Genomic DNA, 17,860 nt, shown 5'->3' with positions numbered 1-17,860 from the left:
TTATTGAAATTGAGTTTTATTTGTCACGAATTAGGAAGGAATCAGTGGTGACTCATAATTAAAATGAAACACGATGCTCTTCAAATGTTTGAAATTATATAATAATAATAATAATAATAATAATAATTATTATTATTATTATTATTATTATTATTATTATTATTATTATTATTATTATTATTATTAGTATTATTATTATTATTATACCTAAATACTTTGAAGCTTTCGAAAATTGTCATAGGTGTAACAATTACTTTAGTTATAGCGGCGATCCTAGTGAGAAAATTATTAACTACCGAAGAATATCATAGAAGAGTGATGTAATTCATCGTGAATTCTTGCCCGACCGCATGTTTGTGACGCGGAGCACTTCGGTTATAGTGGAAAACGAGGAACGAAAGGATTGAACCTCCTCATGACATGCAGTCACGGTAGATGCAAGGAATAAATAGTACAGAAAGTTCCAGTCCGATTCCAGTTGATTTCTCATGCACAGAACATGGAGGCAATGGTATGTGTTTAATAGCCTATGCAAAAACATTTCGTTTCTAAGAAAAGTAGTACCAAACGACACTATCAAATGTTTCATAACGATAAATAAATGTGGCCTCCGCGATCTTCAGATTTCAATCCGGCCGACTTTTGGTTGTGGGGTTACCTTAAAGAACGAGTTTTCCTGACACATCCAACAACCCTACTGCAACTGAAGGATGCCATCTCGCAAGAAATTGCCAATATTCCAAGACATTATCTGCAAAATGCTGTACATGGTGTCGCACACAGAATGCTGTAAGTTGAACAAGAGAATGGCGAACATCTTCCCAATGTTTTGAAAACGCCGTTGTTTGCCCAACACTGTGATGTTTTTGTTTTTTCCCTATCTCATATATTATAATATGTATAGCGGTTTAATGTTTGAACTGATTTTTGAAATACCCTATAGATTATACGAAAGAAATCACTGCATTTGAAATGTACTGAACTTTGTTTAAACAATTCAAACTTCACTTAATAAAAAGAAATAAAAAAATTACAATTTAACAAGAAATATTACAGTATCTGAATCATTTTTACTGCTTCACATTGAAGTTGATGGTGAAGTTTGTAAGTTGGTCAGACTGCTAACATCAGTCAGCTGTTCATAGTGTAACGTACGTACTGTATATTAAGATTTTCAAAAATGTTATTTTCAAAATATATTGGGTACTATCGTGCAAGAAAGCGTCGATTCATGGCTATAAATGTCATAGCGCATTAACATTTCTTACGTGAGAGACGGAGAAGTTCAGTCAATGTGCAATTACTTGTGCGGAAACAAAATAATAAGGTTCCTAAAGCCGATCGGAAAGCAGAGCAGTACAAAATTTGCTTTTATACAAATCAGTAAAATGTAGCTGTATTTTGCAAATCTAGCTTTCAGGTAAAGCTCCTTGTGAAGTAGACTTCAATAATTATTATTCGTAGCTGTATTTGTAACAGTATAAAAATAATATTTGAACAATCCCACAAATGCCCAATAGTACCTGAGTACATTAGGGGCAGCGCCATTGTAAAAAGATCGACGATCAATTCAAAGGATTAAAGATGGAGGAGGCGGTAACCAGCCAACACACACTTAAGACTTTGATATGGAACTACAGTGCTGCCGCCAAATTTGTATTTGAGCGAAAAATGACCGGTAAATTTTGCCTGGAGCTCCCTCATTTAGGGTCAGGTTTCTTTTATGTGTTGTAAATCTACCACACAAGACCCACAGCTTCCAAAAAAAAAAAAAAAAAAAAATACAACGGTATGAATTTTATCGCCTTTACAAAACCATCGTCCATGACCGGTTTTGAACCCGCAAACGTTGGATCTAATGCCAAGCTTGCTCAACCGAGGACAGCAAGCTACATGTTCACAATAGGTAATACACTTACGACCTTACTAATAAACCGTGTATAATTTTTATACGAGACTTATGAAAAGTTGGGACAGAAAACGTTACTAATAAACCATACATAACCGATGGATATGTAAGCAGTGTGTAACTACACATGGGAATTGCTTTGCAGTAGTTAAACACACGAAACTCCCTGTTTCCATACAGAGAAAAAAATGACTGCCTCTCTAACAGCTGTTCGTATCGATTGTTATTTTATGATGTTGGTTGCCTCGTAACCACAGAACAACAAAACAATGAGCACAAAATAATTTGAATAATATTGCTGTAGCTGTACATTTTGATCAAAATATAGCGTGGTAATCGATCAGGCCCAGTTATACTATCGATACTTAACGCGGCACACTAGCGCATTCTATCGGATGCCATAAAGAATCTCAGTTATTCCGTTCCCTTTCGTAATAAAATAATTACGAAACTATACCATACTTCTATAACATTTGTATTGTTATACATGACGCATATAGTGGTTATTAGTCAGAAATTTATACACGTCTTATAAAAGAGTTATACACTGTGTAAGTATGAGGCAATTAAACGTGTAAGAGTTTTGTTAGTAAGATCGTTAGAGATTACTGTGAAAATAGTCTGTATCGGATATATCCACATATTAATTTTTTACTCATTACTACCGCAGGAATTTTCGGGATAAGTGCCGGTGTAAAGTCATGATTTAGAATGTATATTGCCAGGAAGATCCTAAAAACACTCTCCTCGGAAGGCCAAACTTATGTTGGAAGACCAGCACTCAGTGAGGGAAGTGGGGGAAAAAATAGAAGCGGTATGCTACCCCAAGATTTTCCCCTGGCATACCTCGATTAGACCCTCTCCCTTACAACGTACACAAACATGATGTATACAATAAATTGTTTCGTGGAGTCAGCAACGCGAATTTTTTAAGCTTACGCAACACATTAAAGTTCTTAATAAGCTAATTTCAAGTTACTTCCGTTATTTATTAGATTATTTTGCAATTTCCATTGAAAGTTATCATTTAAAATATGTTAAAGCTTCAAAGTCCCTTAATAATTAATTATTAATAAAAAGTGCAACAACAAAAATGACAGTCACTAAATTGCCAACAATGGCCACCATAAGCCTTCTATACTTGAAATTCTACACTTTTAAGCATTCCAGGGATTGATTTATCAAATAAACGTGTCTAAATACACGTTGAATACAGTTCCAGAAGGCTGTGGTTTAGATTTACGAAGCAAACAGATAGTACTCTTTGCTGTGAAGAAATGTATAAACAAATTTTTACGGATCACATTTTTTCAGTGACGGTTGTCATTTTTCACTAACGGTATTTTTCTGGCCATAGACAGCAGTGGCGGTATTCCATACCGGCGCATACCACCTCACTTCCCTCACTGCCAGCACTGAAACGAATCAAGATCGGAACAATGCAATAAGATCCGGAAGTATTATAGGAAGAGATTTAAGTGGGTAAACGAGAATGCCTCGAGAAAACACGTGCCAACACCTCCTCTGTTCGAAGTTGCGTGTGATTGGGTGACCCGCCCCGCGCGCGTGCGCATTTCGCTCAGCCAACGTGCCTGCGCGGCCGCCTTCTTCACGAGTCCGGCTTCTTCTCCTCGTAGCCGCGCACCAGGGTCTCAATGATGAACTTGATGGTCACCTTGTAGATGCTCTCCACGTTCTCAGTGTAGCGGTCGCCCAGCGTCATGGCCACTGCCTCCAGGAACGGCCGCTCGATGCGCTGCAACAATATCATGCCAAAGATAATAGACTGATGCATGTTGCCAGTTCTGCTTTCATTGTTGTTCTTCTTCATTTCGACGGTCCAGTTCAAAAGAGAAACAACTCAAAATTTAAAGTTTTGAGGAACCTGAATTTTAAAGTTTCATGTTGCTGTAAAAAATCCAATTAACACACCCTAATTTGAAACTTATAATATAAAACATTATTAACTTCAGCGATCCTATAATTTTTTACAGCAACATAAAGCTTTGAAATGCAAAAATACGATCAAATTGAAGAAAATATAATATTTTTAGTGGGTTATTTTACGACACTTTATCAACATCTTTGGTTATTTAGCGTCTGAATGAGATGAAGGTGATAATGCCGGTGAAACGAGTCCGGGGTCCAGCACCGAAAGTTACCCAGCATTTGCTCATATTGGGTTGAGGGAAAACCCCGGAAAAAACCTCAACCAGGTAACTTGCCCCGACCGGGAATCGAACCCGGGCCACCTGGTTTCGCGGCCAGACGTGCTGACCGTTACTCCACAGGTGTGGACCGAAAATATAATATAACAGTTGTATATTTTCTTCAATTGTATTCAATTTCATCAATTTTAATGAACACTGTTATAAAATTGACCAACTACGTGTGTTTTATCATTTAAATTCAAGTTTGTAAAAACTTTAAATTTTGAGTTGTTTTCCTTTTTAACTGGGCCGTCGATTTAGTTTTATTAGTATAGCAGGAACTATCAATTCTGGCCAAAAGTCACTACAAACATTATAGTATAAGATAGTATAAGAGATTTTATGCTCGACCATGCCGAAATGTAGTAATTATACACCTGGTAGCAGTCCTTTAATGGACCTCATTAAAGTACACCTATTCACTAAAGTTCAGGTGTTCCACAAATCAGAAAATACCATTGTAGCAATATGAAAGCGCAAGTATCGATTATTCTCGGATATGCAATCGAAAGACAACTAGCGAGAGATTAGACACTATTAAACTCAGCCGAAAAAAAACAACACACAAATTAACATCAATTCACCGTCATCTTCCAGCCTTTCACAAAGCACATTCCCGCAAATTCATTTCACCAATTGCCGGTAAAAATCAATATGGTCGAGCATAAAAAGTCGTATGAAACTTGACTATAATGGTAATTAAGACGCTCGTATGAAAATTATGAAACTCGCTTGCGCTCGTTTCATAAACATACTCGCGTCTTAATTACTACCATTATAGGCTCGTTGCATAATGTACTATTGTCCGCAAGTGGAAAATTCAGCTCCCGCGGCGAAGTCGAGTGTGATAATTTCGACGAGAACATAAAATCTGTTTACTTTCGCGTGTTATACAACATTATGATAAAAGGTAAAGGTAAAGGTATCCCCGTAATATGCCATGAAGGCACTTGGGGGACATGGAGGTAGAGCCCCATGCTTTCCATGACCTCGGAACTAGAATGAGGTGGTGTATACAACATTATGATATCTAAATTTAATTTTAAATTGTAGACCTTTTCTTTTTGTAAAGAAGTTATAAATGAATTAATAGCTACATGCATTTTACTGTTGCTAAGGAATTTCTTGTCATGGAGAGAGTGATTTGAAAAAAAATCCCTGCTGTGAATAAAGCCGTTGTTTACGTTGCTAAGGACGGTGAAATAAATACCAGTTTAGATACCAGTCATGGATAATCATTATTTATGAGACAGGTTCGTAAAGGTTCTCTTTTTGGCACGAGTGTAAAGTTTGTGAAGCGAGACGAAACCGCGTTTCATAAACACACGAGGGCCAAAAAAGATAACTTTACGAATGTGTGTCATACATAGTTTTCTACGATAACTCAAATTTACATTAAATAAATATTTCAAGTTGAAGAGGCTATAAGATCACAATGTCATGGCCGTCTAAACTCAGAGCCATTAAGGAGTAAGTATCCATGGAATGTTTTATTCGTGTTCACGATTTCAAGGTCGTCTAAACCGGTCATATAATCGATAAAGCGGTTAGGAACAGTTGAATGATAAATCTTGTTACAATGAGTACTACATATAACTTCTGAATAATAAGGGCTAAATTATAGATAAGAATGTTAAATTTGTTACTTATTTATATTAGCCTACGTGTATTATTTAAGTAATGAAAGACCGAAGTAATGCATTAATTTCTTACAGAATGACTTTTGTACACTGAATATTACATTTTCTTTAGTAGTGCGTAAAATGAATAGCAGGTCCTCTATCAGTTCCCCAGAGCTTTCCCACATGTTTTGATACACCCTGTATATGTGATCAGGGATGTATCCAAGGCAACGTTTCTTAACTTCAAGCCTTCAGAAAAGAATAAATCACATTCTGAAGATTGCAAATACACTACGACGTTACTCCGATTGTTTACAAGAAGTTAAAATAAAAATTTTCACTTTTTCTCTTGAGACATTTTAGGAATTTTACGGCAATTATTTTAACATTACAAAACACACCATTCCCTGAATCCGAAGATTTACATAAAATTAATATGGAACCTTCTTCATATTATGGAATTCTGGGAACATCAGAAAGCATTCACTACAATTTTAAGATCACGAATACACAATGCTCTTACTGCGGAGATATGCATAAAATTAATATAGAACCTTCTTCATTTGGCTATTATGAAATTCTGTGACCAGAGGAGCACATTCTTCTTGAATGCCATAAAAGTGTCAATCCAGACTTCAGCTATTTACGTACGTACTTACTTATTTACTGGCTTTTAAGGAACCCGGAGGTTCATTGCCGCCCTCACATAAGCCCGCAATTGGTTCCTATCCTGTGCAAGATCAATCCAGTCTCTATCAACATATTCCAACTCCCTCAAATCCATTTTAATATTGTCTTCCCATCTACGTCTCGGCCTCCCTAAAGGTCTTTTTCCCTCCGGCCTCCCAACTAACACTATATATGCATTTCTGGATTCGCTCATACGTGCTACATGCCCTGCCCCTCAAACGTCTGCATTTAATGTTCCTAATTATGTCAGGTGAAGAATACAATGCGTGCAGTTCTGTGTTGTGTAACTTTCTCCATTCTCCTGTAACTTCATCCCTCTTAGCCCCAAATATTTTCCTAAGCACCTTATTCTCAAACACCCTTAACCTATGTTCCTCTCTCAAAGTGAGAGTCCAAGTTTCACAACCATAAAGAATAACCGGTAATATAACTGTTTTATAAATTCTAACTGTCAGATTTTTTGACAGCAGACTGGATGATAAAAATTTCTCAACCGAATAATAACAGGCATTTCCCATATTTATTTTGTGTTTAATTTCCTCCCGAGTATTATTTATATTTGTTACTGTTGCTCCCAGGTATTTGAATTTTTCCACCTCTTCAAAGGATTAATTTCCAATTTTTATATTTCCATTTCGTACAATATTCTCGTCACGAGATATAATCATCTACTTCGTTTTTCGGGATTTACTTCCAAACCTATTTCTTTACTTGCTTCAAGTAAAATTCCCGTGTTTTCCCTCATAGTTTGTGTATTTCCTCCTAACATATTCACGTCATCCGCATAGACAAGCAGCTGATGTAACCCGTTCAATTCCAAACCCTCTCTGTTATTCTGGACTTTCCTAATGGCATACTCTAGAGCAGGCATGTCAAAACCCTGCACATTGTGCAGTCGCGCACATTGTGCACTTGTCTCTGTGCGATGTGCAGTTCCTATTCCCCTACCTGGAGGGAGTAAATCGGCTTAGAGGGGAACGCGACAGGGCTGTACATTACCTGCAGTAGCAGATCAGCTTTGGTTTCAATAACACAGATCAGTACGGGTGCTCATTGAACTGTGATTGTGAATGCGTTATGAAAAATAAAGTGAGGAGTCCACAGATATAACGAAGAAGAGAAATTGTGAATCATATAACGTAACTGTTATGATGTTTTCCTTAGCCAACAGTAATTATTTTAAAATTAAAGGCTTTCATCATATCATGTGGACCTAATAGTGATGTGAGAATTTAAATTAGATTAGTAAAGTTCTCAAAATATTATATTCGCCAGCACTTATTTCTTAATTAGTACTTTCACGGCAAGACAAACATGACAATGATGTTGTTTTGGAGTCTGTACTAATACAGCCATCAATGGTTAGATGACTTACAACTTTTATTTGATAAGCTGATAAGTGATGAGAATATTGATTGAAGAATACATGTGAGGGTCTTGAGGTTGTAGGGGAAGGAAGAAAGCAACTATTTGTAAGGCGGAAAAATTTTCTAGAAAAATAATACATAATGGCGAATTTTCCATCTCACGTTACTATATTATCTTAATATACTTACGTTAATAAATCTTAAACCTGACATAAAGAAAATGTCCTCGCTTCACAGCTCGTGAAGTACTCTTTTAACTCAATTCGGTAACGCTCCCAACTTGCTGATACTTGCTCCCAACGTTTTGGAGGAAATCACGTGACAGTTAATTACTTAACGAGGCATTCTTATTTGTTATTTTAAACAGTTGTATAATATTACGTAGACATCCAATTCCTAACAGAAATTAATGTTCTCAGAAAAGAGCTAAGACAGCCCAGCCACTAGCTGGGGAATAAAAGCTGGTGGGGAAAACGTGTTTCCAGAAATGCATATAGAGTGTTAGTTGGGAGACCGGAGGGAAAAAGATCTTTAGGAAGGCCGAGACGTAGATGGGAGGATAATATTAAAATGGATTTGAGGGAGGTGGGGTGTGATGATAGGGACTGGATTAATCTTGCACAGGATAGGGATCGATGGCGGGCTTATGTGAGGGCGGCAATGAACCTTCGAGTTCCTTAAAAGCCATTTGTAAGTAAGTAAGTAAGTCAAATTGAATAAACAAAGAGATATACTGAAGAAGGGAATATATAGAAATCAAGATAGATGGCCAGTGTCACATGAGAAGCTATTGTTAAAACACTATAAGGAATTCAGAAACTTTGTTCAGTCAATAGATTTCACAGCACTGTAAATATTGTAGATAATGAAAATACTACTCTACTTAAAATTAGTATTAGTATTAGTATTCAAGTTAGAGCTGTTAAAATAATTATAAGCAATTTATGAACTTTATTACGACAATAGACTTCACAGCAGTGTAATTATTGTAAATAGTGGAAATACTACTCTAGTTAAAATTAGTATTAATATTAGTATTCAAGTTAGATATGTTAATAGTAATATACGTTACAAGAGCGGTATGTTGACGTTTTCATGGTCGAAGAAAAGATTGAAAAAGCGAAACGTAGTTGAGCTTTTTTAATTTCCGAGAACATGAAAACAAACATACCGCTAGTGTATCGTACATAATTTTGTGCGAAGATCGTTTATTACATACCTGAAAGACGAATTTCTAATTAGTTGCAATGAAATCTCCATGTTGGTTTCTGTTTAATGACGGCAACTTCGGGAAACCAACATATCTTTCTTCGATATTGTTGCTATAAAATATTTTCTGTGTTTACTATACTCCAGCAGGCCGTGATATACGTCTGTCTTTTTTTTCCCCCACTCTATAAATGCGAACTTAACCCAGATAAGCCCAAAAATTTTTTGTGATAAAAATAGAGTAGCACATTAGTTACTCTCAAAAATCGGTTAAATGATGTTGAAATAAACTGAAACAAGGAACGTATATTTTCTAAAGCTAACAAATACTACCAGCGTTATCGCACAACTTATAAAATGTCCCTAACACCAACAATGACATAATATCCGAATGCACTGCAACTGTCCTTAAAAAAGGACGGTGGGAAAATCTGGGTTAAAACAAACGGTAAGGTTATGCAATGATTTATTTTTCATTTTAATATTTTAACAATATTATTTATATAACATATTACAGTAATAACATCGGCATCTGGAGTCTCGTTGATTTTTTCACAGCTTCCTTAATGTTACTTGTATCAGGAATGCAATAAGTTTCGTGGAGTAGTAGACTTTACTTAATTTTTGCAAATATTTAAAAACAATAATTAACATTGCAATTTAGGCGAAATTGCAGTGGTAAGTTTCCAATTTATAATTATTACTATGTTAAACGTCTCTAAAAATAATATGTTAAAAGCCTAAAGCAGGGAAATGAATGTCGCGCTTAAGCGGTAAGAAGAGGGAAATTGTTATGTGTGTTACGTTGGGAATACTGAATGTGGTATTTCACACTTACCGCGTATTGGTTCTGTGCGGAAAACAAGCAAATACGCACGATCTCGCACAAAAATAATTATAAGCAATTCACTCCTTTATTAAGTCAATAGACTTCACGGCAGTGTATTATATTGTAAGTAGTGAAAATACTACTCCAGTTAAAATTAGTATTAATATTAATAATTGTAAGTAATTCATAAACTCTATTCAGTCAGCTGACTTTACATCCTTGTAAATATTGTAAATAGTCAAAGCACTACTATTGTTACAAATAGTTTACTATTAGTTTTTGTTTCAAGTTCAGACAGAATGTAAAAACAGTGTAGCAACAAATGTGTGTAGTATTGCATTACTGCAATGGAGCATACTGATTTTTAAAATAAAAAAAAACATAATACACTGTTCTCTTGGTTTCAAGACGTTAAGTCCATTGAAACCATGTCCATATGACTTACGTCCTCTAATATTTTTGTCCACTTTCATTTATGTCCACATTTTATGTACGTCCATTTTTTGGGTCCATGAGTGATATGTCCACTTTTATTTAAGTCCACTTTCATTTATGCCCACTTTTTTAATGTCCACTTTTATTTAATACTGGACCAGCAGTATTTTTAGCTTCCTGTTTCATTGTTCATCGAAACTATGCAAACGACTACCTTCTTTCCTCTATAGAGTACTTTGAGCCACAACCATGGATGAAGCAAAATTGATCCTGTCTAAAAAAAGGAAAACCTTTGCTATTGTAAAGTTTTTGTAATCATCATCATTCATACAGCAGTAATGGGCAAAAGAGATACCGGAGATATGGAAAGAGAGCTGTGCTTGGCGGGCATTTGAATGTGCGACACCCTATTAAAAGATCGTACCTACAAAATTTAAGTCGAGTAGAAGAGATTGTTCGGAATTACAACCACTGCAACGAAGAACTTACCTCAAAGCTATTAGTTATCATCTGAAGCTGTATGAAGATGAACAGGGAGAAGAGATTGAGTAGGGAATTGAAGTAAATTTGTAGATGGACATAATGTATTGTACAATCATGTAGTGGATGTAAAAATGTGGACATAAAATTTGTGCACTTAGACTAAAATCAAGTGGACTTATACTTCATTGGACATATGTATATTTATGGACAAAGAGTAATGGACTTTTGTGCGAGATCGTGCGTATTTGCTTGTTTTCCGCACAGAACCAATACGCGGTAAGTGTGAAATACCACATTCAGTATTCCCAACGTAACACACATAATAATTTCCCTCTTCTTACCGCTTAAGCGCGACATTCATTTTACTGCTTTAGGCTTTTAACATATTACTTTTAGAGACGTTTAACATAGTAATAATTATAAATTGGAAACTTACCACTGCAATTTCGCCTAAATTGCAATGTTAATTATTGTTTTTAAATATTTGCAAAAATTAAGTAAAGTCTACTACTCCACGAAATTTATTGCATTCCTGATACAAGCAACATTAAGGAAGCCGTGAAAAAATCGACAAGATTCCAGATGCCGATGTTATTACTGCAATATGTTATATAAATAATATTGTTAAAATATTAAAATGAAAAATAAATTATTACATAACCTTACCGTTTGTTTTAAGTTCGCATTTATAGACTGGGGGAAAAAAAAAGACAGACGTATATCACGGCCTGCTGGAGTATAGTAAACACAGAAAACATAGCAACAATGTTGAAGAAAGATATTTTGGTGTTCCGAAGTTGCCGTCATTAAACAGAAACCAACATGGAGATTTCATTGCAATTAATTAGAAATTCGTCTTTCAGGTATGTAATAAACGATCTTCGCACAAAATAATGTACGATACACGACCGGTATGTTTGTTTTCATGTTCTCGGAAATTAAAAAAGCTCAACTACGTTTCGCTTTTTCAATATTTTCCTCGACCATGAAAACGTCAACATACCGCTCTTGTAACGTATATTACTATTGTGTAATGGACATAATAAAATGGACATTAAAATTGTGGACATTATAAAAAGGACCTAACGTCTGTGTTTAGTTCTCTTAAACTGACTGAGCATATTGGCAATTAAATCAATGACTTTCCCAAAACACGCTATGAAATATTTCACATAAAGCAATCTTTATCTCGAAAAGAAAACAAAAACGAGCAAAATTGTATTAGCCTTTTTTTTTTAATATTTGAAATAATAACCCCCTGAAATTAAAGGCATTACTTACGGTTCACCCCGTATATATAACATATCGTGTCTAGGCAAATAATATGCAATTATATTTTGGCTCATTGATAGTTTGCGTGCAAGGGGCCGGAGATAAGGGGTTAAAAGAAGCTCCAGCACTGAAACTAAATGCATTCGTTTTCCATAAGCTGAAAAGTAAGGTTCCTAAAATCGGCCAGAGAGCAGAAAACTAAATAATTAGCTCTCCATTATGGAAATTGTTTAAATGCATATCTGCAACATGAAATAAATTATAAATGAACGAAGCCACAACTGCACTGAAGCACCTGAGTACGTCAAGAGCAGCCGCCACTGCGAAGAGCAGAGATTTTTGCCGTGTTTATGGATTCTACTTTGGGAAGTTTAAATAAATTTAATGTCGTTGAGAACATATGACTGCTGCTTCTGCCGCCGTGAAGGGGCTTGTCTGAATAATTCAAGACCTAGCAGTGTTGTCATGTTACGTTTATGAAATTTCCCTCTTAACGTGTAGGAATTTCTCTTTTTCATGCAAAATTTTCTTCCATCTCCATTCAACGTTTATTTATAGAACATTAATATATTCATGAGCACAGAGCTATGAGAGTTTTTGCCTTTTAAACACCAGCTTCGAAATTCTCTTACAACCTGAGAGCTACACAACAAACCGTGATAAACTTCCATTCCTCCACACGCAGGATTATGATATATCGTCGGTTTACAAGCAAAACAAAATTAAGTCATATGTATACAGGGTGATTCAAAAGTTGCGCGAAATAGGACATCTCCATTATTATTGTAAGTACAAAAAATAGTTTCAAATAAATGTTTTAGATATTGATACGTGTAGTTCATGTGCAAAAATTTAAAGAAAATCGTAAGAGGCATTTTTGAGAAAATTGCAACAAACATGTTCGCGTTTCAAGTAAAGTACCAGTTTGGTTAGGGAAAACGCATCCAAAACTGAGGCGTCACATCTCTGGAGCGTATGAAACTTAAATTAGATGTTTATACAGAGAACAAATTCCTGTTAAAAATGAAGTTTTTTACTCCAAACCGAATCTCTCTACCTTTAAAACCGTTATGAAAACTTACTGGAAAATCACATTTTGTGTAGTAAAAATAATTACTCCAGAATGTTCGCACTAAGATCAATGAGATAGAGTTATATATTATCTCCAGTCATTCTTCCACATCCCAATAATCTGCCACTTCACATCTACACTCCTGCAATTCGACCAATTTTCAGTTTTTCATGGAAGAAATTTAACCTTCCCACACTCCGCAGCTGATAATTAAAAATGGAGGGAATAAGCTGATCTACCAGTGTTACCAACTCTCAATGTTATGATGTACGTGGCAGTGGCGGTCTCGGGTCAATTTGTCGCGAATTTAAAAACCAAGAGAATTTTATAAAATGACCATTTTTTTCTAGAGGAAAAAGGAGAAAAATGTCGATTAAATTGCGTGAACGAGCTGTCACAATTTTTTTAAACAAAAAGTAATAACTGCACAAGAAGCCTTTCAGATATGTCTAACTCTATCCCAAAATTAATTGATCTAAATAAACCCATTCTGGAGTAATTAATTTTTTCCTAAAAAATGTAATTTTTCAGTAAGTTTTTGTAACAGAAAAATTGTTATATCATCCACAGTTTGGATAACAGAGAGATTGGGTTTGCAGTAAACAAATTTCATTTTTCACAAGCATTTGATTCCAGACGGTTTCACATAAGTGTAACGACAGGAGTGAAACGTCATTTTTGAAGGGTTGCCAAACTTTAAATGAATGAATGAATGAATGAATGAATGAATGAATGAACGAATGAATGAACGAATGAATGAACGAATGAATGAATAAATGAATGAGTGAATAAATGAATAAATAAATATATAATTAAATATATAATTAACTATATAAATAAATATATAATTAACTATATAAATAAATATAGAATTAAATATATAACTAAATAATAATTAAATATATAATTAATTAAACAAATAAATAAATAAGTAAATAAGTAAGTAAATAAGTAAATAAATAAGTAAATAAGTAAGTAAATAAGTAAATAAATAAGTAAATAAGTAAGTAAATAAGTAAATAAATAAGTAGATAAATAACTAAATAAGTAATTAAATAAGTAAATAAATAAAGAAATAAGTAATTAAGTAAATAACTAAATAAGTAAGTAAATAAATAAATAAATAAATAAGTAAATAAGAAATTAAGTAATTAAGAGTAAATAAATAAATAAATGACCAAAATAACTGGCTAAATAACTAAATAATAAATAATTACATTAATAACAAAATAATGTTACTAAATAAATACACAAGTAAATTAATATATACATAAATGCATATTGATAAATACATAAATACATAGACATAATAAATAAATATTGCCAAAAAAGTGACTATCTAGGAAACTGTTAGACTGAATTCCCCCTGGAAGAAAGGAAAGAAGGTCGGCCGAAAACTACAGGGATAGAATATGATAGTAAATAAATGAGGGAAAATAACTGACTAGAAGAAGGAGAGTGGGAAGATAGAGAGGAGTGGAGAAGAAGAATTAAAGTTACATAAATAATATAATTAAATAAATAAATCATTAATTAAATGCATGAATCATTAATTAAATAAATACATCATTAAATAATTAATTAATTAAATAGTAATTAATTATATATTACATATTAAATAAATAAATAAATCGTCTGCTGTCTAACGGAATTGAGTAAATGTGTACTTAATTGCCCTAATCAGAGTTTATACATTCCTGTAACAGCTTTATGTTCCAGTGCAGACGAAAATAATTATGCAATTTCGTGAGTCGGAGAACTAAAAAAAAACTGTTATTAAATGTTGAATAATTTCGAGGGAAAAATTGTTCCGGAGCCGGGTATCGAACCCGGGACCTTTGGTTTAACGTACCAACGCTCTACCACTGAGCTACCCGGGAACTCTAACCGACACCGATCCAATTTTTCCCTCTATATCCACAGACCTCAAAGTGGGCTGACAACCGTCAAGCAACCAACTTCGAGTGCACACTAACTCCGTGTGACTTAAATTGTGGTTTTCTGTTAACGAATAGTGACGTGTATTCTCAACTGAATAATAACAGGCATTTCCCATATTTATTCTGCGTTTCATTTCCTCCCGAGTGTCACTTATATTTATTACTGTTGCTCCAAGGTATTTGAATTTTTCAACCTCTTCGAAGGATAAATTTCCAATTTTTGTATTTCCATTTCGTACAATGTTTTGATCACGAGACATAATGGTACGTTAAACCAAAGGTCCCGGGTTCGATACCCGGCTCCGGAACAATTTTTCCCTCGAAATTATTCAAATCAACTTTACAGGGAGTTATACCTGAAATCTTGATTTGCATTATTAAATGTTTCTTAAAAGTGCCTAGGACTGGAGATCATATCTCCAACTTGATAACGCAAATCCCCCAAGTTGAAGGCTTGTACATTAGCAATGCGTTCTGAAGGTCAGTCAGTGGAGCCCCAGCGAATTGCAGTGAATGGGCCTGACTCACGCCCACGTCTCATCGCGCGTAAAACATTCTGCATGTACGCTAACCGAATCGATACTTAGTCCAATGGAACTCGGCGGGAGTCCGAGAGAGGCCAAATCTCTGGAGTGTCGTGGCAGAACCATTTCCAAACGTCAAAAGGCTTCTCAGCTTGAATTTTATCTGCTACAATATTTCATATACTGTACGTTTTATTAATTTAAATAAGATATTTTAAACTATGCTTATGTAATAATTATTGTTTATGCGGATGACGTGAATATGTTAGGAGAAAATCCACAAACTATTAGGGAAAACACGGGAATTTTACTTGAAGCAAGTAAGGGAGGCAGGTTTGGATATGATTATGTCTCGTGACCAGAACATAGTAAGAAAAGGGAATATAAAAATTGGAAATTGATCCTTTGAAAAGGTGGAAAAATTCAAATATCTTGGAGCAACGACAACAAATATAAATGACTCTCAGGAGGAAATTAAACACAGAATAAATATGGGAAATGCCTGTTATTATTCGGTTGAGAAGCTTTTGTCAAACAGTCTGCTCTCAAAAAAATACTGAAAGCTAGAATTTATAAAAAAGTTATATTATTGGTTATTCTGTACGGTTGTGAAACTTGGACTCTCACTTTGAGAGAGGAACAGAAGTTAAGGGTGTTCGAGAATAAGTTGTTTAGGAAAATATTTGGGGCTAAGCGGGATGAAGTTGCAGGAGAATGGAGAAAGTTACACAACGTAGAACTGCACGCATTGTATTCTTCACCTGACATAATTAGGAACATTAAATCCAGACGTTTGAGATGGGCAGGGCATGTAGCACGTATGGATGAATGCAGAAATGCATTTAGATAGTCAGTTGGAAGATCTGAGGGAAAAGGCCTTTGATGAGGCCGAGACATAGCTGGGAGGACAATATTAAAGTGGATTTGATGGAAGTAGGATATGATGGCAGTGACTGGATTAATGTTGCTCAGGATAAGGACCAATGGCGGGCTTATGTGAGAGCGGCAATGAACCTCCGGGTTCTCTAAAAGCAATTTTTAAATAAGTAATAATACATTTAAAATTTTTAGTATTGACTGCTGGGAATGTCATAACCAGGGTTGTCCGCGTGAATTATAATGTACAGCCTTGGAAAACGTTTTGTCGCACAGAAAGGACGCAGTTCGCATGATCAGAGGACGAGCGACTTGATTCACAAGAGAAGGACTAGTTGAGGTAATAAAATTAGATTTGTTTGGTTGTATGTCTGATCATGCGCAGTGTCTCCTTTCTGGAACTTATAAAAGTAGCCTATCTGTCTGAGAAAACTTTTCTCTAAGACTGTACGTTTCGTTCGCAGGCTCAGGATGTCGAGATTTGCTGCACGTGAGTTCGATTTAGGACCAATGAGCGAAAAGACAAATGGAAGACTAGTTACGCCTCTTTGTTTGCAGGTTCTTTTAATTTAATCTCGACTGCCAGGGCAGGAAGTATGTATCGATCTTCTCTTTGTATTCTTGTTCCGAGTTGTTCCGATGGCGATGTCAATGAAGGCGTTTATGTAGTGTGCCTCGTCGAACTGTTACTGTGTTTGTCCATCTGAATCGTTTCGGATCGGTCTAATATGAAGGCATCAGATTTCGTTGGAGTGGAAGTTTAATGATAGATTTAACTATAAATTAGATTTCGGATCGCGGCAATTTCTTGAGGCACGATTTTTGCAGAAATAGTGTCTAGCATGTATTATTAGGCCTATTATTATATTACATCACATGACACACCACAACATATATCACATCATATATCATATATTGTATCATATATCACATATATAGTAGCCTATCATATATCATATCACCAAAGCTCGGAACTTGGGGACTTGTGTGTCGTGTACATGAGTAAGGTTACAGGTACAACGTACACAAAGCTCACGCTGCAAGCTCTCAGGGACAGTCATATGTACTAAGAAAGTGGTCACATCGAATGACAGGAAGACGGACGAAGAAACTGTGTCATGCCAAAGCCAATGATATTCAGAGAATTACAGGTAAACGGCCTGTTCGAGGAATTGGAAAATACGTGTTATTCGAATGGGTATATTATAGAAGTTAGAAAATACATTTCTTTAAATTTTAGGTATAAAATTTCTTGGAGAATTCGGAGGAGATACATTATTTTCTTCGAATGGAGAGTTTATATTTTGTAAATTGTGCGACAACAAAACTGGACGCTGGAAACGGCATTCATTGAAAGATTAAATTGGTGGGAAATTTGTCCGTAGCCATGGCTCAAGTCGTAGAAAACCTGCCCCAGTAGTG

At 35.1% G+C, this 17,860-nt stretch overlaps 1 protein-coding gene across 1 annotated transcript in view; it reads right to left on the bottom strand.

Annotated features, from left to right (window-relative positions):
• Nucleotides 1–206: 206 nt before the first annotated feature.
• The window catches only part of LOC138711212 (neuroglobin-like), a 186,516-nt gene continuing 168,862 nt past the window's right edge, over nt 207–17,860 (bottom strand). Inside the window, exon 3 of the mRNA XM_069842599.1 lies at nt 207–3,665. Within this exon, the coding sequence (XP_069698700.1) occupies nt 3,519–3,665 (147 nt within the window). The 3' untranslated portion in view covers nt 207–3,518. The remainder of the gene's footprint in view (nt 3,666–17,860) is intronic.

This window comes from Periplaneta americana, chromosome 12 (assembly GCF_040183065.1).
Source record: "Periplaneta americana isolate PAMFEO1 chromosome 12, P.americana_PAMFEO1_priV1, whole genome shotgun sequence".
In the NCBI taxonomy this organism is placed as follows: domain Eukaryota; kingdom Metazoa; phylum Arthropoda; class Insecta; order Blattodea; family Blattidae; genus Periplaneta; species Periplaneta americana.
The sequence above is the reverse complement of the archived record's forward strand: the minus strand, read 5'-3'. Positions and strand labels throughout refer to the sequence as shown.